General features: G+C 38.0%; 1 protein-coding gene across 1 annotated transcript in view; it reads right to left on the bottom strand.

Moving 5' to 3' along the window:
• Positions 1–334: 334 nt before the first annotated feature.
• The window catches only part of PPP3CA (protein phosphatase 3, catalytic subunit, alpha isozyme), a 110,143-nt gene continuing 82,938 nt past the window's right edge, over positions 335–27,539 (bottom strand). The window contains exons 9-14 of the mRNA XM_010003180.1: positions 20,896–21,021; positions 18,583–18,657; positions 9,438–9,522; positions 7,085–7,182; positions 4,383–4,412; positions 335–1,047 (exon numbers count right to left, since the gene is read on the bottom strand). Of these exons, the coding sequence (XP_010001482.1) occupies positions 854–1,047; positions 4,383–4,412; positions 7,085–7,182; positions 9,438–9,522; positions 18,583–18,657; positions 20,896–21,021 (608 nt within the window). The 3' untranslated portion in view covers positions 335–853. The remainder of the gene's footprint in view (positions 1,048–4,382; positions 4,413–7,084; positions 7,183–9,437; positions 9,523–18,582; positions 18,658–20,895; positions 21,022–27,539) is intronic.

The following is a 27,539-nucleotide window of genomic DNA, read 5'->3' as shown; positions in this document are numbered from 1 at the left end:
AAAAAAAGCCACAACCAAGACTTGATTTACCAAAAAAAACCCAGAAAACCCCCCAAACCAAACCCCCCTAAATATAAACAGCAAAAAAAGATAAATGTTATCATTATTCCAGTTTTTTTTTTAAACAAAGAAAAGGATAATCGCTGCCAAATTAGTAAGATAAGTCTTATATTTAAAGAAGGGCATTGAAGCACACTAAAGAAACCTGAGGTAAGCATAATCTGTACAAAATTAAACTGTCGCTCTCGCTCGCTCTCTCACTCTCTTTCTCTTTTTTTTTTTTGCATTTTAAACAAATTTCCAACATTCTTTTTTTTTCTTTTTTTTCTCTATATTTTTAAAGACTGCCTAATTTATTTCATAGCCATTGTCTGACAAGAGTAGCAAAACATTATCAATAAATAGTCCTTATTTAGTTTGTACATTTTGTTAAAAATGTTTTGATGTTGTCCATGTTTAGTGCTGCAACTGTAAACGTACAATAGTTAGTAAGAAATTAAACAAAGTTTTCATGTCCAGTAACAGAATAAAAGGCCTTTCAGAAACATACCTAGACGTTCCCAATGCAGTAGGAAAACATGTTCATTCCCCTAACTTTGCAATATATACCAGCATGAGCTTTCATTTTTCTATAAGCATTTTAAAGGCATATCCAAAGGAGGTGTCTCTCCCCCACCCCCCCACCCCCCACCAAATTAAAGTTGACGATCTCTTCGTAGATGATTTTTGTAAACTCAATCCAACACCTGGCCCCCAGAGCAGGTAAGCTGTTATCAGAGGCAAGAACATCCCACTGCTGATGTGCAGCAACCCCATCGCGCCCTGCAGCTCAACCCCCCGCCCCAGACAGTGGTCACTGAATATTGCTGCTATTACTGCCGTTGCTGTCCATGCCATTAGTCTCTGTGGAGATTGCCTTGTTGATGGAGTTAAGGTTGGCATCGGATGGCACGTCTCTGCGCGGAGGCATTCGCTCATTAATTCGATCTAAGCCTTTGGCCTCTTCGAAGCTAGTGATCTTATGTTGGGGTGAAAATCCTTTGATAGCTAAATAAAGGATTATTAAAAGGTAAAATTAGCAAGGTAAAACTCTTGGCAGCTTTTCCCCCAGCTTAGCAATGGATGCAAAAGTCCTTCTTTGCGAAGGCGGCAATGAGACCTGACAACACGACCGACTCCTTACCGTACTCAGAAAGAGCTGGGGGTTCACCACCACCATCTAATGCAACACAACTATTTTTTCACCAAGATCAACTTCCAGTACTTTGTTGTCCTCTGGGCTTCAGCTTAAAAGGCTAAGAAGCTGACATGAATCTACAGTTTGCAATTAGGAACCATGCTTATGGCACAGTCATCAGCCAGTGAATTACCGTTTGTCTTTACCACTTACAGCCTTAAAGACATTGTGCCTCACTGGAACATCCTTAACCCGGCAAAACTCTCATTTGACTTTTAAACACCAGAGTAAAAAGCACTGCCCAGTTACTGATGGTGATGACACGATGGGGCCAGTTTGCAGGATGTACGCTAAAGCAATGGGTTGCCTTATGTTCTCCACACAGGCGAGCTGATTGTGGATTGCTTGGGGCAGTTGCCCTCCCTGATGCCTCCCTGGAATTCTAGTCAGCAGCTTGGGTCAAACAGCAGTAACGCTGTGCAACACAGACCAGGGATATCATCATTTTGGCATGTTTGTACAATTTAACTTTGGAAACGCACTGACAAAGGACCAAAGTTCCAACTGAACCTGGGGACTTTTCACCTGCCCTTCAGCAGCTACACTGATGAGGCCACACTGACCTCAGACGGTGGCCACAGGCTGGGGAAGGCATTTGTAGAATGCAACTTTTACATTTTTAAAAAAATTGGTTTTTCTCCTCTGATTAATTGAAGTGTTGAATACTTCTAGATTTAAAGCAAAAGAGAAAAAAGCACCACAGGCAAACAGCAGGTCACAGCTCTGCAGATAATCTGTCATAGCCTTCTGTGTGTTTTTCTCTTATCTGTACAAAATCAATGCACTGCACTTCCAGAACTGGCACTTTTGCTATGCCTCTATCTTAACATGCCATAGAGCAGAAATGGTGTGTTAGTACCAGGAAACTGCAAACTTGCCGGGGAGAAAATGGTAGGGGAGTTTCAAAGATCAAATTCAATATTCCTTCCCTCCCTTTGTCTTCTCTTTACCCTGAAGTACTCCTGCCCTCCTTCCAATATGCAGTCCCAATTCTAGACAAGCTGGTAATTTCTGTTAAGAACAAAAGTGAGCAAACGCCCAAGCCCCAGAACATCCCTGGTCCCAATCTACCACTCCTTGCATTTTGGGGGGATTGAGAAAAACATTTTCATGCTGGTATTTTTGCCAACCATTTCTGTGAAAATGGGTAGATCCTGTTTACCTCAGGGTCTAGTTCCTTAGCCAGTTTCATAAACGTTATATTGGAACTTTTTGAAGTGAATGAGTTTTAACATGTGTTATACTCCAACTCAGATAAACAACAACAACATCATCATAATGGTGATTAGTCAAGTGAACCAGGATGGAGCAGTGAAAACAGAACAGGCCCTACAGTGAGTTTTTTCAAGCGTGTTTTGTTTTGGTTTTTTTGCTTTGTTTTACTTTATCTTCCAGCACCAAACCAAAGATGTCTAACAAGCACCCAGACCAATCCCTTAAAACAACAGTTTAATGGATGGCCGTGTTGAAGCTGAAACACTTGCTGTGTCCTGGAGCTGGCCAGTAGCACAGCCCAGTTGGTGTTACCAGAACCTAAACCAAACTACAGAGGGACAATTGGCAAAAAATGAAACGTTTTCTCCATCATTAGCTTCACCTACATGGACTAGTCATTGCGACTACAGTTACAGCATCTAACTACCAAGGATGGCAAATCAAGAATTAACTTGAAGGGTGCATATTGCTGGACTAGGGGCACGTTCAATCAATTGCATTTCAAGCAGACACATTATGTGTTAGTGTCTGTAACACTGAGGAAGGTGCTCTGCTGTAGTTGCTGGTCAGACAATGAGTATTAGCAGTTTACATTGAGAGTATACTAAAACACAACACATAGTCACAGAAAATCACAGAAAACAGCCAAACTGTCAACAAGTATGCACACTGCAGATTAGAGATTGCCAATAGGAATAGATAATTCCAACATAAATAGCAGCTTACTCACTGCTATTTAGAAAGCAGTTGTATTTTTCTCTTACTTGCTTGTTCTGTAATTTTATTCACTGCTTTACAAAAATCAAAAACAAATTCAACTGGCCAAATGGGCACATCTTAGCAAAGGACAGCAATCATCAGATTTTTTTTTTTTTTTAATTAGCTAAAAAAAATAATACCCACAGACAATTTGAGGGGCAAGAACAAAATACAACTGAAGAATTTTGTTTTAAAGGGGAATTCTGAAAATTCTTCTTCCAAAACTTTAGAATGCAGATTAATATTGTGCCTCTACATTGTAACGCATTATTATTTATGTTTTACTGGTAGCACTTAAAATTGCTTAAGGGTTAGAGGTCTGTTGAAACAGCACCACAGTTTTCAATACTAAACATTCAGAAATCTTTGGATACAGCCAGTTACTTTACAGTAGCTAAAATGGTGCTGGTGTTAATGGCTGCTCTAATGTAAATATCCAGTGTGTAAACTGCCACTACCAGAGGAAGCAGACATCTTGTAGACAAATGCCTCATGTTGTTTTACTTTTAAAGAGAAACAGAAACATGCTGAACTGTAACAAAAGACCAATTAAAGTTTTTTACTAGTGACCTAAAAGAAAGGAAACAAACTGATGCAAAGAAGAAAAAAGAAATAAAAAAACCCAAAACAAACAAACCCCAACAAAACCAAACCAACAAACAAACAAACAAAAAAGAAATAAAAAAAAAGCAACAAACCAAAAACATAAGAAAAAAGAGAGAATATTTAGAAAAATCTGTGTGCTTTCCTTGACCAGAGATTGCTGAGGATGGTTTGAGGCAGAGACAAGACCCAGCCTCCAATTCATGGCTTTTGAGCTATGTGTCACAGAGCATTTATGAGCTGCTGCTGAGTTATGTCCCATGAAATCCAAGCCCCCTGATCTCCTCCTGTGGCATTACTCAGTACTTAGTTCAACATACAACAATTCCAACAGGATTGTAACTTTCAGAAAGAAAAAAACCCCAACAAACCACAACAGCAGCAACACAAAAGGAAACAACAAAAATTATAACATTTTCCCCTTTAAAGCAATTACATTTTGGTTAATACCGAGCCACGATTGTTAGCCCAACACCCACACAATCTGTACAAGCTACAGCAAAATGAATACACCCAGCAGAGCCCTTATCTGTTGTGGCACCAACAGAAAGGGGACTGGCCAATTTACCTTCATCAGCCTCAATAGCCTCAACAGTAGCTGAAGAGAAGAAAGGGGTAGCAAAACGAATGAGAAAAATGAGCAGAGGATTTTAACTCTAAGAACAAGTCAGTGAACAGCAAAGGAACTACAACACTAATGTTACTGTAAGTGCTGGATTTTGGCAAAACAGACACACAGATAAATGTTTACACATAAACAATAATTTGCAGATTGAATTAAGCTATAGTTTGTTTTGAAGCAGAAGTTTCACAAACGAGAAGTTTTTAAGACACATTTGAGTAGTTTTCTTTTGACTCAAAAGAACTACAAAATGAAAATGTCTTCCATATTGCACATCTGACCTGGAAAGGTTATTGTATAATTCTCCTAGCTTTCAATAAAAGCAGTTTGATTTGCCCTGTCAAAAGAGAATGAAAAATGGCATAAAGCCATCACACAAAATTCATACCACTTACAATGTCAGCTTGAAAAGTATTAGCTGCCAGCGCAAGGCAAAAGAGCCACATATGTAACTTCTCAGAATGATTTTTTTTTTTCCTGTCTTCTGACTAAAAGAAACCTCCCCACAGCATGGGACAGAATTTGCTTAGACAGTTTTTTCTTTGCTTGCAATCTTGCCCAGTTTGCTCCATCTGTAAGCATCCTTTTTGTCAACCCAATCTCTGAAAACAGCTTTCTTCTAATATTTTATTTAAATCAGTGGACACAGATGGAAAATTGAAAGCTGCTGACCTCCAAAACTGCAAAGGCTGATCACAGAGGGAAAAGTTCGTAATTGGGAGGCTGCTGCAGTGTTATGAATACACTCTGTGAACACATTCATTGTCATTAAAGACAATTTCATTAAAGTTCTACCAATCAGCTTTTGCATGAATTTGCTTCTACAGTTAGAGATTTAGAAGCTGATGCAAATCAGCAAATGCAATCCAATATAGCAATGGTACAGCTCAAATACTGAAAAAGTAATTTTGATTTGCAAGAACTTTTCTAGTTTTTAGGAATTCTTTTGACTTACTTCCTCTTATGTAAAGGTTTTTTTTGGTCGTCCATAAAACACTTTTAAATTTTTTATTTTATTTTATATTTAGGATGTTAAATATGGACTGAGATAAATACTAAAATATGTATACTGTTATCTTGCTGCATGGGGAAATGAGAGGAGCTAACCCACATGCACCAAGGTAAGCCTATGCCTCTCAAGCTACAGAGCAAGAGAGATGGCAGAAAATAAAGGAACAAAACCAATGCAAACATAAAAGAAAAAAAACAATACGATAACTAAGATGAGAAATTAAGAAGAATAACAAGATCCAAACCAGCACTGACGCATTAGAAAAGAAATGATGACTAAAATGTATACTTCCACAAGAGAACATACTACTCATATTTTCTGTAAAGACATATGGTAATATGAATGTGTACTTAACAGAAACTACGTAAGCTTCAGTTTGTTTGGTGAATGGGGTCCTACTACGTGTTAACTAACGGAGAAGCTTGTGTATAGTAATGTTTTACTAAGCCAGAATACTGCAGTATGAGGAGATTTTCCTTTTAGTCATTTGTAACAAGAACTTCAAGCAATTTTCTCGAATTCTTTTCAATTCCTAATATTTTTCCAGGGCAACAATAGCAGTCTCCTGGGATCAAATTTTCTGACAAATGTAAAGCAACTATACAGAGAAAAGCCTAAGTAAAGACCACAACCCCATTAAGAAAGACATCATGGGGAATCATAGTGCAGCATTTTCAAAGCAGAACGTTGCTATGCCTGTAACACACAAGTTGTCAAGAAGAAAAAAGGGAAGAGAAAAAAAAGGGGAAAAAAAGGTTTACTTCCATATACCTGAACCTTCTACATAAGAGAGACATTAAACGGAAAAATACAGAGAAGGACTGCTCCAGGAAGGAAAATAAGAGGCTGAGACTGCGCTAAGGTTATAAAGCATTTCTATTTCTTACACCTTATGCCAACAGAAGAACCTCAATAAGCAAGAGACATTTTTGTGTGCCTGCAATATGTTCTACAGCAATACACATAGAATAAAAAGAAGAGCTTACAGTAGTAAATTAAATATTTTGCATCTCTTTATTCAAAAAGCCCTACTATAGACTTACAGATCTCCTGTAAGAAGCACTTGGTACAAAACTGAACTGACAATCTGTATTGTGTTTGTGTACATGGCAAGCACGGTGTTTTTAAGAGCCTCCCTTTACTTGGGCTTAAATCAGAGCAAAATTTTCTCATGCTGTCACTCAGAATTGTTAGGAGAGAAAATCTAATTCTAGAGCTATTTTCCATCAGTGATTCTCTATGAGGAAGAACAAATCAGATAAAATAAACAGTTTCAATGTCATTATCTAAGCTGAACCTTCAGTACTCTCTGTATCAAAGACTGCTCTGAAAAAACCCCAAAAGATGCTGTAAACTGTGGAACAAGCACACTTCACATGCAATGCTGATTTATCATTCTGATTTCCATGGACATTTTTTGCCCCCCTCTTTCTTTAAAAATCAGTAGTACGCAATAAGGTTTGAGAGGTGGCCTTACATGAACTGCTCATTAACCCTCCAGTACAACAGACTGCCTCTTCTATTCTGTCCTTTGGATTTTTTTCTGAGAAGACTGTGGTTACTTTTCTTCAGTTCTGCCATTGAAAACCAATTATTTCTTTTACACATAATGACACACACAGGCAAAGATGCTTACCGCTTTGCAGTGTTTGTTTTCCTCCTGAGAGCACACCACTGGGCAGCATTCCAGTTGGAGTCAAACCTTTCAGTGTCAGCACACTTTCACTCTCTTCTCTGCAGAAAAAAACCCCCAATAAAATACAAATCAAAAGTAAGTAATTAATTGTCTTTAAAAAAAAGAACAAGATGGAACACGTCTTAGACACCTCTAAGCTACACATGCCTTGCAATTATTTCTTTATCTCAAATCTCTTTACCAGAACACACTGAATCTGCATAAGTGGTTCACCTTTGTAGCACACCATGCTTGGACTCCTACTATACTTAACACTATAACCTGCATCTACAAAACAAGGTATGACATACATTTCAATATATATATATATATAAAGCCACAGACTTGATATGAGGAGGACCAAAGGAGCAGTTATTGCCAACAACACATTTAAGTGTCTCATGCTATGTCGTTCAAAATCAACTTAAATTTTGTCTGCGCTAGCATTCACGTGTATTATTTATTAATGATCATCAGCCACTAAAAAAAAAAAAAAAAAAAAAGCGCAGCTAAAAGCTCATTAAAATTAATAAGCACTTTCATCCTTAGCAGTACTGTTCTTAATAGTTTTGAATGCTAAAAATGATACTGGATTCAAGAAAAATGTTTCCAAAAACTTAAATATATTTTGCTGGTTTTCAAACTCTTCGAAAACAACTCTGAGATTAATTTGACAGCTTTTCAGTGAACAATCAAGACTGATTTTCTTCAATGCCTCAAAATGTCGATTTTTGTGAAATAATTTAAAAGGGCTCCAAGTTTAAAACAGTGCTACAACCCTAAGCTATGGAGCTCAAGCATGTCACTTTACACAAAACACACACAAGAATCATGCTGTACTCTTATTCCGTCCCTGAAACCCTTGAAAGGATCCTGCCCCAAAGTCTTTGACATATAGGTGATGTCAATCATCTGCAATTTATCAAAACCCAAATCTATAATCTGATAAACCAATTTCAGGTCTTTCTGTATATTAACTCCAGGTTTCTGTTGAATTGATCCTACACTTCAAAAGGTGCTCTGCAACTATATACAGTAGATCCAGAAGCTGCAGTTGAAGGTTATGGGAGAAAGCCAGGTTTTCCAAACTTTGTTTACTCAACTACCATAAAAGAAAAATAATCATGCTGTTTTATGAAGGTGGTGCCAATGTCAAATCCAGGCTCTCTGCCAGACTTGGTACAGAGGAGCAGGTGGAAACATTTGATTGCTCCCCCATCTTTTTAAGGGAAAAGGTAGGATGCCAACTTTTCTTTTTTTATGAGTACTGCTTTGAAGTAGCTTGTGCATCACTAGCAATCCACATATAACACATTGGAAACCCCAGGTGCAAAGCCCTCCATCTCAGTATGTTATTTAAAGCTATGCTGCTGCAATCTGCAATGTGTGGGCAAACTGCTGTGTACATGTAAAGCCCCACTGACAACCTGCCCACTGCTTGCATGCTGCAGAAGAGTTTCAAACAAGCAAGCTTAAGAATTTCATCTGAAATTAAGAGTGTACTCTTCAAGCAGGTATTTTTATTTCCTCTTTTTATATCAATTATAGAATAATTCCAACACATTTTAAAAAAATTCCTTGATTTTGCAGTAGTCATAATAGCTGTAAACTGACTACAGCAGAGTAACACATGGTATTGTGAGAAAAAAAATCCCTCTGCTGAAAGGGAGGGAGAAGTGTGTTTTCCATATTTAGACTTCAGCACAGCACAGTACAGCGTGTTTTCTCTTCTGCTTAGAGACATCAAATGGAGAGTTCTAAACATTGGGTAGCAATTAGTTACTTATGCTCATGTGTTCGGGGGAGTGAAGCCCAAGGAAACAAGTTGCTGTTGCCTGCACAATGATTTCCTGGATTTTTAGTTAAAGGACCCTAATGCTTTCATCTTTAATCATCCTTACTCATGGCTGTGAGTAACAACTGTGGTAGCAAAGTGGGACAGTTGGCATCCTTTTTAATGAGACATGATGTGGAACATACCCTTTTCTCTACAGTTAAGTCTTGTCTCGCAGTGGCAAAGAGTTAATTACTACACCTGGCGTGCAAGTCTTTAAAAAAAGGGTAATTGCAATTTTCTTTCCTGATAGCTTTTGTTTGTTTTATGTTCAGCAAATGTCCTGAGGAAGATTATTCAGACCCATAATAAATAGCAATATTGTATAAGTAAAACAATCTTTAAAACATTCCAGTAAAACTCAGTTGAATGGTACATTAAAACATCAAATTTGCTATTTGATTAACAGTAGTGTGCTCTGAGTAATCATTCAAAGATGTCTTTTAGCATTAAAAAACCTGAAACAGCACAAAATGTTACCTTAATACTGAGAAAACTCTAGCCATTTTTCCTATTGCTCTTATCTTGTTCCTTATAACCTCCTTTCGAGCAGCAGCTGTTGCTCCTATAGAAAACACATTAAAAACAGTTATGGGGATTTGTAAAAAATACAATACAATTCTGAACTCTAAATACAAGAAAAAACATCAATGGTTTGCCAAATTAAGCCACATTTGCAGTCAAAAAGGAAAAAAACCCCATTATTTATTATTTACAGCTCACTTTTGAACAATCTAGTTATTAGTACCTTTACAGAGGTGATCCTGTTCCTGCTACACATTAAAGCTGCATGTTTTTCCATCAATGTATGCTATTTTCCCAATCGAAAAAAATTTTCAGAGAACACTCTTTTAAAAACAAGTTTTATAGAAGATAGTAAAAATCCCAAAAAGATAGTTAACATGAATGGTGCCCAAACCATAAAGGGAGAAGTTAAAAGTTAAATGACAATGAAGTTAACATCTATTATATAATCTTACAATTTTAAGTGAAAACCAGTCATGTTTCACTTAGTTTTCTATAAAAAAAGTGATTGAGTTAAACTTAAGGTCAAGAGGGTCCAGCTAGGGGCTTCCCATCCCTATTTAAAAAGTATTTAAATGGTGATACAAACTAAAGGCAGAGTGCTGAAAACCAGTGTGAAATGGCAGGGGTTGTGTTGGCTGGCAAGTAGTTAAGAGTTTTATAGATAGAACTTTCTTCTGTCACTGCTATGGCCTGCTCAAAATTACAATTACTTTGAAACTCACATAATAACCTGCCTCAAAAAAAATCTGCTGGAACAGAGACTACAGTTCAGCTAAGTTTGCGTATGTATTGCTGCTTGGGTATCATAAAAACCTAGGGTATCATCTTGCATCCAGGAGAGAACAGAGAGTACCACCTGAATGGGAAAAGCAAAGAGCACTATGTTATCAGAACAGGGCATTTCTTTTAATACGGATCCCTCACATCCCCAAGAAAATGCCATGTTATAATTAAATGAACCTGGTTTACTTAGTATCACAATCATAATCACATCCATCATGAAGATTTCTCCCAATGGTTTCTGAACTAAAGACAACCTTGGCTTGCAAGGATGCTGGCAACTCCTGGTTTGGAGGTTCAAGGGTGCAACCTGATGACCACCCATCACAATGCTTTCTTCTTCACTACTCCAGAATTCAAGGACAAAATTGAACATTTCTATCTTCAATTGCTAGCAGCCCAATTCATTTTATAAAGTGGAGTCCTTCACAGAAGCTAAAAGAGCTAAAAATGAGGTATGGTAGCAGAGGTGACAGTGCTGAGGAGCTGAGGTGGCAGCAGAGCACTGGGCAGAGGACCAAGGTGGATGGATGCAAGAGGTGACAAGCTACAGAAGAGAGACACAGGGTCTTGCCACACAAACCTTTCTTCATTGTATTATGAGCACAAAGTGACTTCAGTCAAACAGGCTCCTAACAAAACAAGGGCTTTACTGAACTCAGTGGCAGAAGTCCCAGGTGCTTCAGCTGCACCAGGGCCTCACATGCTGCTTCTCCTCTCTGTGGTCCCAGCCGCTCTGGGCTGCTCTGGGGCCAGCGCTGCCACACAGATTTGCTGGGCGCTTCTCAGAGCTGACTTTGACAATTCTCAGATTCAGTTACCTCCATGCATCTCTGCTGATGGAAGCCCCGTGGGTCTACTGTCAGGCACCATCACCTTTCCTACTGCAGATTTCTCAATTACAATTCATTTTGTGACAGTCTGAGACCACCGCTGGAAAGGCAAGCAGTGCTTCATGATACTAACTAGATGACGAGGCGGCCTGGCTGACACCCTGGCATTTCAGGAGGGTTAAAAAGGCTACACTTTTTTTTTTTCCCCTTGTGCTTGAATTTTAAAACAAAGAGCCATCCTTTGCAAAAAACTTTGAAAATAAAGTCAACTCTCAAATCCTAGAGCTGTTTAATAGAAAGGTAAGTAACTGTAGCAACAAACAGCACAGATAACAGCCCGTGTACAAATGGGTCCACATGAGCTACCTCCTATATGCCCACAGCTGTCACAATCTGCCTGCCCAGAAGTTGGTAACTGTACACCTAGGTGTTGGGTATGTCCATACATCTGCTGAGGAGTGTCAACTAGATGTCTTACAGTCATGCATGTTATTTTTGCATGCATCCACCTTTTGGGACAGCTATTAAATTCATTATATTCAGGCATTTCTAATTGTCCTCCTACAGTGTCTTGAAATTGTATACATGTATCTTGAAGTTCAAACTGAAGAAACTATGCTCGGAACGATGGGTCTCAGATCTCCCACATATAAAAAAAATATAAGGAAAAGATAGAAAAAATACAAAGTCTTAGGTGTGAATGTCTAGTTCTAGACCATAAAGAGTGATGGAAACAGTTGTAATTCAGCTGTAACTGAATTAAATGTAATATATTCATAACAGCTATGAAAAACTTAAATTAAACAATGATTTAGAGGATTCTTCAGGAAATAGAGGGGGGCACATTCCCACCTCAGTTAGTACCATCTCACTGAATTGTACTCTCAAGATACACAAGACATCATTTTCAGCCTTTTTTAGCCTGAAAGCACTTAAACACAATTTTTCTTTTTTTTCCCTCAAGTGTCATTATCCTCACTTGCTTATTACAAACCCACACTGTTCTAGTTGACCTTATAAGTCTATTTGACCTTTTTCAGTCACACTGTTTAACTTCCAAAAGGGATGAGAACCAAAAACTGGAAATACAATTTATGACCAAAGTGAAATACAATGCCCTACACTTACATATAAATTCAGAATAGAAAAAAAAATACTTCATCATAAAACACAACAGGCTCAGAGGTAGTATTTTTTCTTGCATTAATACACATAAAAGCTTTACTAAAAAATACACTTTAAAAGATTTTGGTCTCCACTGAATTTCCTAATTCGCAACAGATCTGTAAAAATTACTTACATTTTTATACATTTACTAAATACTATTATTTTCTTTACCCTGTTTTGGTTTTTTAAAATAGTATTTGCTAAATAGTGCACCTGATAGTCACAATGTTTTATTTCCCTGTTAGTTCTGACTGGGTACCACTAAACTACAGTGCTTGGATTTCCTAACTACTTATACATAAATCTTGGACTCACATTTCAAGTGTGAATACTCAGGTTTATTATTCTGAAATTCACTATTACTGCAAATCCTTATGAATTAGTTCAGCTACGCTTAAGCATACACTTATGTGGCAGTGAACTGGTCATAATCTGAGAACTGGCTACGGGTAAAAGGGTTAATTTTAGCATTTGCAAGCATTGCATGATATCCTCTTAATTTTTTAGTTTTCTTTGAATATCTAAAGAAACCCTATCCACATGAAGGAACATACCAAAAAATTATGAACACAGTCAAGTTTGAAGTTGGAGTGGAAAAATTATTTGGGAGGTAGAATAAAAGTTTTGAATCTTACTTCAGTGATTTAACAAGTTCTATAGGATTTTGGATTTGTAGCCTCCAAACACAGATCTTGTAAGTTGGATATGCAGAATTTACAGGAAAATGTAATTTAGACCTTCAGATTAAAATGCAGGACAATGAAAAAAAATAATTATACACTCTGAAAATATTCCAAGATATAGGATTGAACAAACAGAAGACCATACTGAGTTAAAAAGCCAACCCCAAATCTCTCACTGGTTTCAAAATACATTATATATATATTATCTAATCAAGCATTATGAAAATTAAGGGAGCTTAAGCCTTCCAATTCATTGAATACCTTTCTTCTGTGCATAAGTGGGATCTTCTTATGAATTCCAAAGGGAGGGGAAAGAAAAAGATCAGTGATGTTTGTAGAATGAAAATAAAAATAATACAGAACATTTGACAAGATCAATGGAAACGCAATGTTTAAGTAAAGTCTGAAAAACAGAACAGAAATAAATTAGGCAGGGAACAACCAAACGGAAAGAAACAGATTCAGAATGATGGGGGAAAAAAAGGAAAAAAAAACCAACCACAGCTTTTTCAGCTCTAACCTTTGTTAGTAGGTTGTGGAGGAAAGGAACATGCAGGTGGAAGATCAGAAGTGATGTTTAGCCTCAGTGGTACCACCTCTTGAATGCCTACTTTCTCCTACATTATTGCAGCTGCTATAGGTCAGTCCCTTCTCAAAAGGAGCACCCAACCCCAAAGTATATTTGGGGTGTGCCTGCCTGATGACACCTCTAGAGGAATCAAGCCACTTCTTCCAGTTTACTGAGATGTGGTATCTGAAAAACTACTTTACTATCACCGATGTCTGCTGCTCCTACCAAAATCTGTGCTACCTACTGCACACGTGCATTTGTCTGAGTGGTCCAGCAGACTGCAGTTATCAAATCAAACCACCACCATGGTACAAGGCATTTTCAAATCACTTACTTTTGAGAGCAAGACAAGCACACGCACTCCAGCCCAGTCATAACTGCACTTTTGGCACATGTTTTGGGGGTACTGGTTTATCTAATACATGCTGCTGGGTTGCTTCAGGGGCAGAGCACAGCGACATGCCCCAGGTATGGCTCACATGGAAAAATGCTTTGGGCATGTAAACAACCATATCTGGCCAAATAAATGTATGAATGAATAAATTAAAAGATCACATTAAAATGCTGCTCTGCCACCAACTCACAGAATAGGTACACATTGCAGCCCAACCTTGCTCATTAAGAAGAATAAACATAAGCCAGTGGGGAAAGCCCCTCAGTTTCTCTCCTACTTAAAAAGTCTCCCACTGAAAAGCTAAGGCTCTTTCATCTGCCCAGGTAGTACCATGAATGGCCTTATCAAGGCATGGCAAGTATCAGAGACCTGCTAAAGGAGAGGCCTTTGCTTTTGCTCAACCAGCCTCTGAGTTAGCTGGTACAGAGCTTGGCCCAGGTGCAGTTTACTGCAGGTAAAGGCTGTGGCAAATGTTGTATGCCAGTATTCATCCCAGAACCAGTTTTGGATCGACAGGAAATGTCTGACTTGGTCATTCCTTTTAGGCTCAGACTACAGCGCTGTACTGGGGAAACTGTATTCCAACCAAGGAATTTCCAACCAAGGAATAAATGCTGCAGCTAGAGCTACAACAGTGGCTTTTCCATGAGCAGGCTGTGAGCTACAAAGTTGAAGGCAATACAAAAATTAAGGCAGGTAATTTCAGAGTGTCTTTATGCTAAATCATGATAGCAACGCATAGAAAGCAAGCAGTACATTTGTGTCAGGCTGTCTGTTACATTATTGCACCCTTTTAATTAGCAGCTTAGTTTTTTCAATCAAACGCATGAGGCCAGAAATGTCACTAATTAAAATAAACCAGGACTGACTACATGCTGGCTGGGAAGAAGTATTTGCAGCTCCTGTTGCTAAGTGATATGTTAGATGCACAAACCATACAGCACATGAGCTAACATTCACCCAGGATCAGATTATATTGCAACCACCATAGCAAACAACAGGAAAGAGAAAGTACAGCAAAGGCAACTATCAGAGATATGAAAATTTGAGCTATCATATCCTCTCATTTTTAAAGCAAACGAAACCAAAAGGCCAATACAGGCCAGCATGGAGATATGGGCTAAAGAGCACTACAATTGCTAGTTAGGCTTTCTCCTGCTAAGCATACACATGAACTGCCTATAAGTTGCACAGATCCCTATGATGTGTTTTTAGTTTTTTCAATCAAACGCATGAGGCCAGAAATGTCACTAATTAAAATAAACCAGGACTGACTACATGCTGGCTGGGAAGAAGTATTTGCAGCTCCTGTTGCTAAGTGATATGTTAGATGCACAAACCATACAGCACATGAGCTAACATTCACCCAGGATCAGATTATATTGCAACCACCATAGCAAACAACAGGAAAGAGAAAGTACAGCAAAGGCAACTATCAGAGATATGAAAATTTGAGCTATCATATCCTCTCATTTTTAAAGCAAACGAAACCAAAAGGCCAATACAGGCCAGCATGGAGATATGGGCTAAAGAGCACTACAATTGCTAGTTAGGCTTTCTCCTGCTAAGCATACACATGAACTGCCTATAAGTTGCACAGATCCCTATGATGTGTTTCCTCAAGCAATTTTAAAAAAGATGAAAAAAAAAAAAGGGAATACATGCTGCTGAGCATCCTGCTCATGGCTAGATGCAACATGAATGACTCAGAAATAAATATTATAATAGTAACATTAATATTAATAGTAATACTAATAATAATGATAATAATGTCTCACAAGAACACCATGCAGTGAGGCAAGGCAATAATACTAAGGGGCTTTGCTTTGAAGGGGGAAGTGAGAGGGTAAAACAGAAGGCAATGAGGTGTAAGAAGATAACAAATGAATGATCAGTGCAAACCATAGTGATGGATCATTCTCATTACATGTGGGAACCCAGGTCAGGGCATGTTCAAACTGCAAGGAGAAAAAGGAAATCAGCAGTGAGCCCTGAAAACCACTGATGATAGAAAAATGAGCAATGATTTTAAAGAATCATTCTATCAAACAAAATGCATCTGCTGTTGCAGATATCAGGCGTTTCCTTCTACAGGAAATACTGCTAAAGCAAAACACCAGTGGGCAAGTAGGACTGCACTGCTGCAGTCCTCCAAGGAAGCTGGACAGAAATTATTGAAGAAGAATGGTGGGAATGTTGAGCCACTACAAGACTGTCAATATACAGCCCTTACAGGAACACTTTTAAGCGGATAACCATGTCAGTGTGTTTCATCAGGAACACATGAAATACATCTGTAGCTTCTCCCCCAAAAGACAGTGCTCTAAGGAATAAAAAACAAGGAAAGAGGGAACTCAGCTATTTCTGAGAGAAAGAGGATTTTTCCGTGCTGTACAGATAATAAATCAGAACCCATCCTTAGAGATATCAGCCTTATTGACATTTAAATCAACCCTTACATTTATTTTTATGCCCAAGTCCTTCAGTCTCTTCCATGTGTATGATCCCTACAAACCCACCATTTCCACTGGACTGAGGGTACATAAGTGCACCCACAGCAAGCTGCACAACCAACACCACAGATCCTGTTTTACAGCTCTAAGGGGAAGCAGACACAAACATATACCAGCTCTGGTTTTAACTACACACACATGAAAGATGACAAAATTTCTAGTATCTTCCTTAAAATAACATGGAGAAACCAGTCATACAGAAAAAATCTGAAAGCAGATTTAGACAACAGTATTAGCATTACAGTAGTGGGAATGGTTTAATTATTCCTCATCTGGAAATGTTAATGCTGTTAGGTATCATTATGCAGTACACACACATGCAAGCCCAGAGGATTTCAACCTGCCTAGACACCTGCAATGCTGCAGACTCCACGGCTGGAGGAATGTCATGGTAAAACTCCCAGGGAGACAGGGAGGGGGGTTCACCCTACTCCCAGAAAAATGCAGTAGATGCAGAGACCTCCTGCAGCTGGAGAGGGCTGCTGTCCCTAAAGACCCCTAACAACTTTCATAATTTCTGACTCAGCTTTTGAAAATGGGCTCCTGAAGTGTAACTTAGGCATGGGAATGCTGATATAATAAAATTTTAGAAAAGGACTAACAGGTGTTAGCCTATCTATGCTCAACGGAAGTTGATAACACAACTTTCTTTTAAAGTATTAGGCCAATGATGAATGAATTTAAAAATCCTTCCCATAAAGCCTTAACTTTGGCATTGCATTTGGCAGGATTTCAGCCTGCGCTTAAGTGCTTTCTTGAGCCAAGGATTTTAAGCATATGGTTTTGTTGCTACTGTATTTAATTTGACACAGTTTTTACTCATTGTGTGCCTCTGTACTGCTTCCCATGCTGCTTTAATTACACAGTAGCTACTTATCTAAATTTAATGAGAAAAAAATTGGGCACAATATTCAAACAGGTGTTTTCTTCTCTCCACTGATTACTGGTTTCAATAAATTCAGTCTTTGTCCCAAATCCTTCAAGATAATTGTTCATGTCCACACTCTGTGGTGGATACAGAGCGGGGAATTCCATCTGGCTTTTGAGAGTAAAAGCAAAGCACTATCATCCATGCTCTTCTCCATTGCAAAGCAAACATTTGTCAAAATACATGATCTAGCTTCCTCTTCTAAAGATTAAAAATAAAGACTTTGAGAGAGAAGTTTAATTATTAATTACAACTTCATTAAATATTTGTCTTACTTTCAAGTTCTGTTCATTCACTCTACCTACAAATATCTTGAGAATATTTGGTACTGCTAGGTTTTCTAGGATCTTTTAAAATTTTTAAATATTTCTGATCTTTTCCTAGGAGTGTTTTTTGTTTGTTTGTTTGTTTGTTTGTTTTCAGTAAAAGCATTCACAGTAAGAACATTAGGGAGGCATGGAATTTTCTTCAGTTTTGCTCAATTGATAAGGGACAGACTGGAGAGTCGCAATTTACTTTCGCGCAGCCTAACAGAAAATTATGTCTAATTAAATAAACTGACTTATAAGAACTCCCAAATTGCAAGATATAAAGTATCATTTAGAGTTAGATCAACAGGTATGAGGCAACCAATCATCATGTAAACTCCAACCCAAGTGACAACAGAAGTGACCATTCCTTTCGTCTTAGAAGAAATGTCAGGTCAGAACCTTCTCTAGCTGTGTTTGTATGTTTATTTTTATTATATCACTTCTCAAAGCCTTTTAGATATAAAAGTGCATTAAAAGAGGCAACTAATGAAATATTTCAACTACACATCTTCTGAAGTTGCAGTACCAACATTTTGGCAAGAGGTCTCCAGGAAGCTTATTTCATTGTAGGAAGATAATTTCATTGACATAATTAAATTTCTTCTGGGAATCCCTGGGATCCCAATGCATAAATTAACACCTGATCCCTTCACAATGCAACCTAGATTTTATGGAGGGAAATACTTTTTTTTTTTTTTCCCCCAGAAGAGTGAGACCATGGAAAGGGTTAAAGCAGGGCATAAATCCATTAATTCTTTCCAAAGCATGCAGTAAGCAAATCCAATGGATTCTAGTGCAACAGTTGTTTTCAACAGCACAAAATTAAACAGGATCCAGAAAAATATCCCAGAGTCAGTAATAAACTTTTAAAGGAGTTTCAAGGCAAACAATCTCAACCAAGGACAGGAGGCTCTTACCATCAAACCCATCTTCTTCTGTTCCCAATTCATCATCTGAGCAGATGTTCAGCACGTTGACCAGCATCTCTGTCACTAAAATGGAAAACAAATGCAAAATATTGATATTAAGCTTCCACTGTCTGTCAGAGAGCAAACTCCAGCTGCAGCAGTGCAGAAATGGCACCTACTTTTTAAACAAGGACCTTGTTTTATGCATGTAGTAATATAAGCTTGAATTATGCTGTGTAGTAAAGTACATGATTCCATTAAAATTGTTCCAAATACAACAAACACTGCAATAATTAGACCTGAAAAAAAACAGTGTGTTAATATTTCTCTTTTTTGCAATTTGCAACTCAGGCAGGGAAGGGTCAGCCTCAAGTTACCCCTCACCTGGCACCAGCTTTTCTGGAAAGATCAGCCAAAACCAAAAACCCAAACAAAAACGCTAGCAAAACTGACAACCAACAAAATGGAATTTAGAGATCAAAAAAGCCAAAGTTATAAGGTAAAATGTGAAATCATTAGCACATTGAGGATAAACTCCACTACATCTACTTGTAGCATCATTAAAAGGGTTACCAGGCATGTCTATTCTTGCACTAGCTACACAGGTTGAAAGTTTAAATGTTTTAATCAAGTGGTTATTAAAATCCTCTTCTGTGACAAGTATGATGACTTAGCATATTAGAAAGGTGGGACACAGCTATATTTTTCCTATATTAGTGATGGATTTAATATTTTCCTTTGACAGGATTAATGGAAAGACTTTCCACATTAACAACCACCAGAAACTAACAGCTTCCTACCTTGATAGGCCTTTAAGGAAAAAATCTATGAAAAAAAAAGGAAATAAATAAAAAGCTGTGCAGCACATCAGCACTTAGATCCATGAATTTTGTTTTGCAGAGAAAGGCAAAAATACTCTTTTTGCTTCTTGGGTCTTTAAAAGTTCCAAGCAATTAGTAAGAGAGACCCCTGGGAAAACATGGAGGAAAAAAAAACCCCAAACAACCCACAACCAAGAAAAAAAGATGCAGGAGGAGCATTCATGGTCACAGAACCTCAACAAATGTGACTGCATATCCTGCAGCCTCATGAGGAGGTTACTGATGGGAAAATTCTGGAAAAACTACCTTCCAGAGCATCTTACAGAACCACAATGTGTATGGACAACAGGCCCATTCTAAAAACGCTGAATTTGCAGTCAAAGCAAATGAAAGAGTTTTATCTGCTTTACAAGAGTCTGCAACACATGTCAGCATGGGTTACATAATGTCTCTATTAGTGGAAACAGCTATTTAGTCTTTGATAATCCCTGTTTTATTGTCTATCTGCTTTGTTCACAGAGACCTCAGGTGTCTCACCGGTGGCTTTCTTAGTACAAAAGGGTAGCTGAAAACAATGCTGACCATGACTGCAGGTAAGAGCCACAGCTGGCTGTATTTCCAGTTGCCTATTAAGAGAGAACTGTTACTCCAAGCAGCTTTTAAGAGTTTATTATAGTTTTGTGGCAGTAATTGCTGTTACAGTAATATACTATAATGGATGTATCAAAGCAAGCTTCATCTCAGGCTTGAATAAAATGACTTGGGAGTTTAAGCAGTTTGCATTATATATTAATTTAATATGTTAAGACTAAAGCGTTTTCATGCCTTTTGTGTGCTTGCCATTCATAGCATGAAGTTGTCTTCAGGCAACATATCAAGAGCATCATATTTCAATAAAACATAATTTGTGTTGCTTAGAGTCTTCTTGCCAACAATGAGGCACTGTATGCCCTGAGCAGAGAAGGGGCTGAGGAGCAGGTTTTCCTTCTTCCTGCCATTGCTTTATTCTCTCCAGCAACAGCTAATCAGACTGAGTCCTCTCAATGCCAGCTGTGTTTGCTGGTGAAAAAACAATCCATTATCATGTCAGAAAGTTCCACTGGGTAGGGATGTAACTATGGTGTAGTGAAGCCTGTTGAGATGTCCCTTGAGCAGAAAGCAATATCCAAGGGAACGGCCAAGAGTTTATAAAGGAAAAACTAATAAGCATTTTATTCAGTGGATGCACCTCTGGCCTGCAATGTTATAAACCTGTTCCTACAGCAGAAACATAATGGCATCACAGCCTGGCAAGAGTGGAAAGGATAAAAACATACGAGCAAGAAGTGTGATTAACCATAGGTAATAACATGCCCCTCTGAGGTTTGTTTCTTCAAATTTGTCCTTGAAAGCAAGTCACCTATCTTCAAATTATTCTTGCCATTTCAAAAAAACAAGGCTCCGTGCACAGTGACTAAGGAACCATTTTGCAGCTTCTATAAAACCAAGTCAATTTACATACCTTTCTCACCGACAAACGGCAAGGACCAGGTAAACACATCCATGAAGTTTGGAAGCCAGTACGGATGAGGGGAGCAGTTGAACTGTCTGATATTCATAACATTGTTCTCATATTTCAGTACGGCAGCTACAAGGGAGAAAGGAAAGAATCAGACCAGTAACACTCCCAGTGCCCACAGCTTGCAGAGCTGCTCCCCAGCTTTCAACCACTTGACCCAGGGGAGGCACTCGACTGCTAGTTATGATACAGCCTCAAGGAAGCTGCCGTTTCCAGCCTGAAAGTGGTGTCACCAGCTTTCCCTGGTACTAATGTGGGTTGGTAAGTGAAATAATAACCGAGTTGTCATGAACGTAGATGCTGGGAATCTGGCACTGGTGGGGAGCAAGGCAGACTTGTCCACAGCCACCCATTTCACACGGTTACCTGAGCTCCTTGCAACCACACTTCAGAGATAACAAAGAAATGCTTTTATCACGCAGAGTCTGAATGCTGCTCCTCCAGTGAACATTTTCTAATTATTTCATTCATAGTATTGTACAACAGATGATACTTTCTACTCACATTTCTCAAAGACTAGGCACAGGAGACTATGCTGCTGATAGTGTGAAAAATGCCACAAGTGGTCTCATGCCATTTAAAATTCCAACATTCTTGTCAACACATGCAAAGACTACATTTGCTACTGGGCAAAAACATAGATATTTATGCCATTGACATTTTTTAAAGCACCAAGCCAAGTTCAGTGTTTACTTGTGACTATGGACTTTAGGTTCATATCTGAAAAAGGATCTGATTAACTTCAACCTGTTTTTGCAATATGAATATAACAAATACATTGAAGTATTATAAAACATATCAGTAAGAAACTGCTGTTTATTTCAAGAAGAGACTGTAGCTGTACTCAGGCCCAGCACAGTAAGAAGTCAGATGAAAGGCTGAATGTGGCTTGGGTAGAGAGGGAGTGTAGGCAGGAGAGAAAGTGACAGTATCGATTTGGTTAGGGAGGAGCAAAGTAATCATGTTGAAAATTCAGCAGATAAAATACAATGAACTCTACAATAAGCCTAGAAACTGTCCTTATCAAAACTCATTTTCTCAAACACGAAAGGTTTGCTAACACTACATTCCACACCAAATCTAGAGTCTCATGCACCTTAATTTTTTTTTTTTTAAATAATAATAAGTGGTTATTAGAGTGCTGTAGATTTCTCAAACCTCAGGACATTTATTGAGACTGCCTGAAAGAAAAAAATGGGTATGGATTCAGCAGCTGTTTGTATCACAGATCTATTTGTCAGCTTTAAAATAATGTATTGAGAGAGCTTTAAATAATATTGTCTTTCAATAAAAATAATCCAGTGCTGGATTTCTGCTGTTGAATTTATGGGCCAACTGCCTCAGCTTGGGAAACAGTAAACCTAGATCTCATCCCTGTCTTATCCTTTTTTCTTTCCTGTCTTATTGCAAAGACACATGTAACATAAAATGTTAATAATGCAGTCAAGACTCACTCCGCTAACAGTACCTCTAACCTAATTAGTGTATATTTTAATTTACAGGATCTGTTTCCTGAAATTCAGTAATTTCTAAATTGCACAAGCACAGAATACATGTGCTGTTGGATGTGAACAGAGCCACTGAAGAAACAGAAGATAAAGTATTTCTTTTCTGTGGAGAAAAAGGTAATTTTGAGATGACCACCTAAAACCAAAGGGACTCATAACTATCCTGAACATGACAGGAACGCCTTCAAACAATACAGTTACAGGAGACTGCAGATAGGATCTTTAATCAACATGGGACTAATACAGTCAACACAAGCTGAAGCTTCCATCCATTGTAAAAGCTCCAGGCATTTTACGTTTTTGCTAGAAAAATAAGGTTGGGGTTCTAGTTCTCAATAGACAGCTCAGTGAACTTTATGTGAAGTTTGCTGGTCACCTCACTACTAGCATTTACATACAACTCTGAACGTAATCCCCACTCAGATGCTTACTCTCATGTAGACAGCCCTGACTTCACTACATCCTCCTGGTCATCACCTGATCTTGTAGCAGTTTTAGTTCTGTAGCTGTAGATGAGCTGTTACCAAATACTTTTTAATCTGGAGACAATATACTGCACATATTGGAAGACACACATGTACCGTCATGTAAATCAGCCTTCCTGATGAGATCTAGTAACCTGTGACCTTCAGAATGCCTGTCCTCAGCTTTAGTCAAAGACAAGTCAAGGTAGAAACACAATGATAATGCCTTCATAAATGATGAAGCAGCATGAATCAAAAGCACATCAGAAATAAACTACACCAAAGACATACAGAGAAGGAGGTATAGCCTACTTTTTTTTTCCCTTTCCTCCAGACTTTGAACCTGCAGGTACCCAGGGAGGAATGTAGTTCTAGGGGCTGGTTATTGCTTAACAGCCAGCACAACAATGCATCTGCACAACTGCAATGTACCACAGCACTGTAGGAAATGCAATGTATTGTCAGACTGGCTGAAGGGGGTGAAGAATTTTTTCTCATTATCCATTTCCTCCCATTGACCAAAGCATGTGTCAATCAGACAATTTTTGATGCACCACGCTGCTCCTTCCTACAAAAATTTAATAGGTTACTAAATTATGTGGCACTTAGTGACATGGTTTAGTGGTGGACTTGGCAGTATTAGGTTCACTGTTGGACTCTAGGATATTAAAGGTCTTTTCCAACCTAAATGATTCTGTGATTCTATATGTCTTCTGTTTTGTGGCCCATAGCAGAGTCCAGAGTGACTTCGGAGTTTCTGAAGCCTACTCTCTGATACACACAGAAAATGGCTTCACTAATGTTTACACAAACTTTTGCCAGGCAGACACCCTCCATTTAAACAGACCACATCTGACTCTTCCCCATTCTAGTCTGATAGTTGGCAGCCATTCTGCTTCTCAGGAAAATAAAAATGCCTTAATATGGCTATTAGCAAAAATGAGAAAACTAGTGTCGATGCTTTTAATGCTTCCATCTCTTTTTGGCTGAGATTACATACAGCAGATCGAAATTCATTCTCCTTCTATTACAGTGACACAATTGCGTAGTAAAGATGAATAGTTTGTGGTTTTATAGCAAAAATGAGTCAAAACCACACAAAAAGGACCACTTAATGGTTGTCAAGTTTCATTTGGAAGCACTAAGCCTCCAACTTCATCATCTTAGTGATAGTTTCCCCCTTCAGTTTATCTGTTAAGTCTATTTCTAAAATCTGTGGAAGTTGAATAAATCATTTTTACAAGAAACTTTAAAAACTGACCCTAAAAAAGAGCTTGAACCATAAGCAGAACAGTTGGAAAACATCAAATTAAATATAAATTACTTCAGTTCTGTGCAGGTTTTATTTTTTTTTTTTGTTTTTGTTTTTGTTAAATGAGGACAATTCATTTCTATAGAGATTACTGTAAAAAAATCTTCACATTGCCTCACTAATTTATGAACCTGAATATCTTACAAAAGCAAGTTCTGATAACGGTATTTTTAAAAGTATTATCTGTAAATGATCTGTACAGCTCTCCCCAACAAATTACTGCAAAAGCCACTTGAAGAAAAATAACACTATACAAAAAGCACAGTAATAACAGCCATATAAGTCTTCTAAAGTAACCTTACTCTTCATTAAATTAGGTACAGTAGTTACCAGTATACCAATTAATTTAAAATCTTTCATTTACAAGCATAATGTACACAAAATATTTTTTTTGAGTAACTAATGAAGATGATATTTGAACTTAAGCAAACTGCCTCTTGTTACAATTGTTCAGTTCTGACTATTGCTTAGTAAGCAGAAGAAGAAACTTCACCTGAACCAAGAAGAAAATGCTTCTCAGACAACTGAGTAGGAGCTTCCCTGAGTTCTTCTGGCTCCATGTATTCTTTTAGGCATAGCTCTTTTTTCTCCACACCCTTTTGCCTCAGAAAAAGCTTGTGGGTTTCACTGCTGCTTCATTCTTAAATCCAGATTAACCTGATGCCTAAGCAGCCATCAGAAACTCTAGCTCTCCTGAAAGAGCAGGAATCTTCTAAAGATTATATGGCTACAGGCCATATGGCTGCTGATGGAGGAGACACAAGAAAGTGGGATGGGTTCATTTGGTTATGAAACCCGAAACTGAGGAAAACATGACTCTATCTGACATTTCCAAGCTCAGTTGCTTATTATTCCAGGCTGAAACTCCTAATACTTTTCTTTCCAAACCTGTCCTTGGACAGATGCTAGCAGACCAAGCCACTAGTCAGTTTTATTGTGTATAATCACCAGGCAGAGCAAGAATTTTATTTTATTATTCTTAACAGTCACACACATTTTAACCTCATTTTGGTACTTGCTGTTGTAAATGAGTTTTAGAAGCTAATGTTTGGTAAAGTGAAGATGTGCAGATGTCCCAAATGACATTATACTTCTTTCCAATACTAGTAAACTGAGATATTTGATGCTGAAATCACATTAGAGAGAAATGAAACACTAATGCAGCAGGCAAGGGGCATTTGTACTGTTTAGCTTCAAACATTTAACACTGGTACCTAAGGATGGAAATACGTGTGATGAAAAATATGCAGGTAAAAAATCTCTTTCCTTCAGCTAGAAATGGAGACAGTTCTTCCAACTTTCTCAGGGTCAAATATAAGCACCCAGTGCCATCTAAGACTCCCTGAGGCACCTCGTTGGTCTCTCTCTGTTAAAGAAGAGCCTAGAGCACCCCTGCCTCCTGTGTTGTGCCTGTCAAGCCTGAGTGGATGTGTCGGATCCTTCTGGCATCTCAAATGGTACTTTAAAAGCCTTTATGTTGGGAGCTAAATTAAGGCCTTAAGCGACATGAACAACATTAAACTGTGAGACTGATAGCTGAGAATTACCCAAAGACATAACATATCCTGTTCAAGATCAGCTGAATCATATTTCAGTATAAATTAATTGGTAACATTTCCATCTGAGGGAAAAAAAAGAGCAGGCTAGAAATACTAGTCCTGAATGAACTTCATGTTTTTAGATTAACAACCTCAAAATCATTCTAGCAAACAAGGTAACTGATTTTCATGTATTTTTTTCAGAAAATTCATCCTGCATTTAGAAATGTCTATCAATTTCTTCATACATTAGAAAGAATTTCAATTTCTGATTTAATGTCAAATTAACTTCAGCATTAACTGTGCAACTTGGAACAGTGTCTTCTCCTCCAGCAGAGTTGCTAAGTAACCACAGTGTTTTCTGCTCAAGACAGGTCAGTGTCAAGGGTTAGTAACATGCTGAAGGAGTTTAAACTTTATCAAAGGAAAGAATTATTTATTATACAAGGTAATGAGGTAAATAATCCAATGCAGAAGGAGGACTGATCACAGTTGGGAAAAATCTTTCGTTACAGAATTCTGCAGGTTTTTATTTTACATGTGCAATGCATCTTCCAAAGAAACAGCATGATAACATTCAAGACTTTGTCAATAGACTGCAAAAATTACTTTGGCAAACTTCCCTGAATCAGCAATGAGATGGCCTAGATACCCTGACAGCTCCTCTTCAAAAGCTTTTGTTTCCATGACAAGGCCTTATCACAAAAGCAGAGACAAAACATTAAAGAAAACTGATAGGGCAAACAGGTTATGCCACTTTTCCATTGCTATTATTTCTCAGAAATCATCCTTGTCTTCCAGATATATTACTCTGCCTTTTTCAAATATGAAAATCATTTTCCTGTTAGACCCATTTGGATCAGGTACGTTCCTTAACGTGTATCTTTGGTGTGTCACGTGCTGATACTTTATACATGTTTCATTGATATATTACTTATCTGATATGTTAACAAGCATACCGATGTACAGCTGGTTTTGATTTTTCTTATATCCCAAACTCCCCTGCAGACCTTCTTCGCTCCTTTCCTTCATCATCTGCTTTTCCTTTCAGCAACACCATATGTATTTTGCAGCATGTTGGAAGAAACATCATGCTATTTTTTCGATAGCTCTGGATTCTCTGGTGGTTATTTCACCACTACAAAAGCTAATCTTTTAAAAATGTTCAAAAGACAATAGTCTGTCTTTAGACAGCTACTTAAAATTGTTCACTCAGCCAAAAAGCGTGCACTTTCTGAAGTGACAGCCAGACACTAAAATACGAAGCATTGCCAATGATTTACAAAAAAATTGCTGGCCCCCATAGAACTTCTGGAAATCTTGGTTTGGTTTGTTCTTTGTTGTGACACAAACAGCATTACAGAAAGTCCTAATTAAGGCATTAAGAAATATTGAATGTGGGAATGAAAGTTTAGATGCAGTTCAAAGCCAGCAGATGATACAATGCGGAAATTTTTGGCACCCTCTCACTCTGTTGCTATGGAGAATTTCTCCTGGCGATGGGTGCCCTTGAATCCAGGGGTAAAACTGTACTGATTTACACAACTTTTTGAGTTTCTTGATCAGTACAGCCTTCCTCTGAGGCCATGAGCTCACAGGTAACTATCACCATTCAGTTAACATTTCTCTTCTTGCATATGGAGTTTTGATCTTCTTCAGGAAGAGTATAAGAATGCACCAGTATTTCTTGTAACACTTTTCAATAGTAATCTCAAAGTATCTTTTTTCTGACATCTTTTAACAATATAAATGAGAGCACAAATGT

The sequence above is a fragment of the Chaetura pelagica genome, unplaced genomic scaffold, assembly GCF_000747805.2.
Source record: "Chaetura pelagica isolate M959 unplaced genomic scaffold, ChaPel_1.0 scaffold188, whole genome shotgun sequence".
NCBI lineage: Eukaryota > Metazoa > Chordata > Aves > Apodiformes > Apodidae > Chaetura > Chaetura pelagica.
The sequence above is the reverse complement of the archived record's forward strand: the minus strand, read 5'-3'. Positions and strand labels throughout refer to the sequence as shown.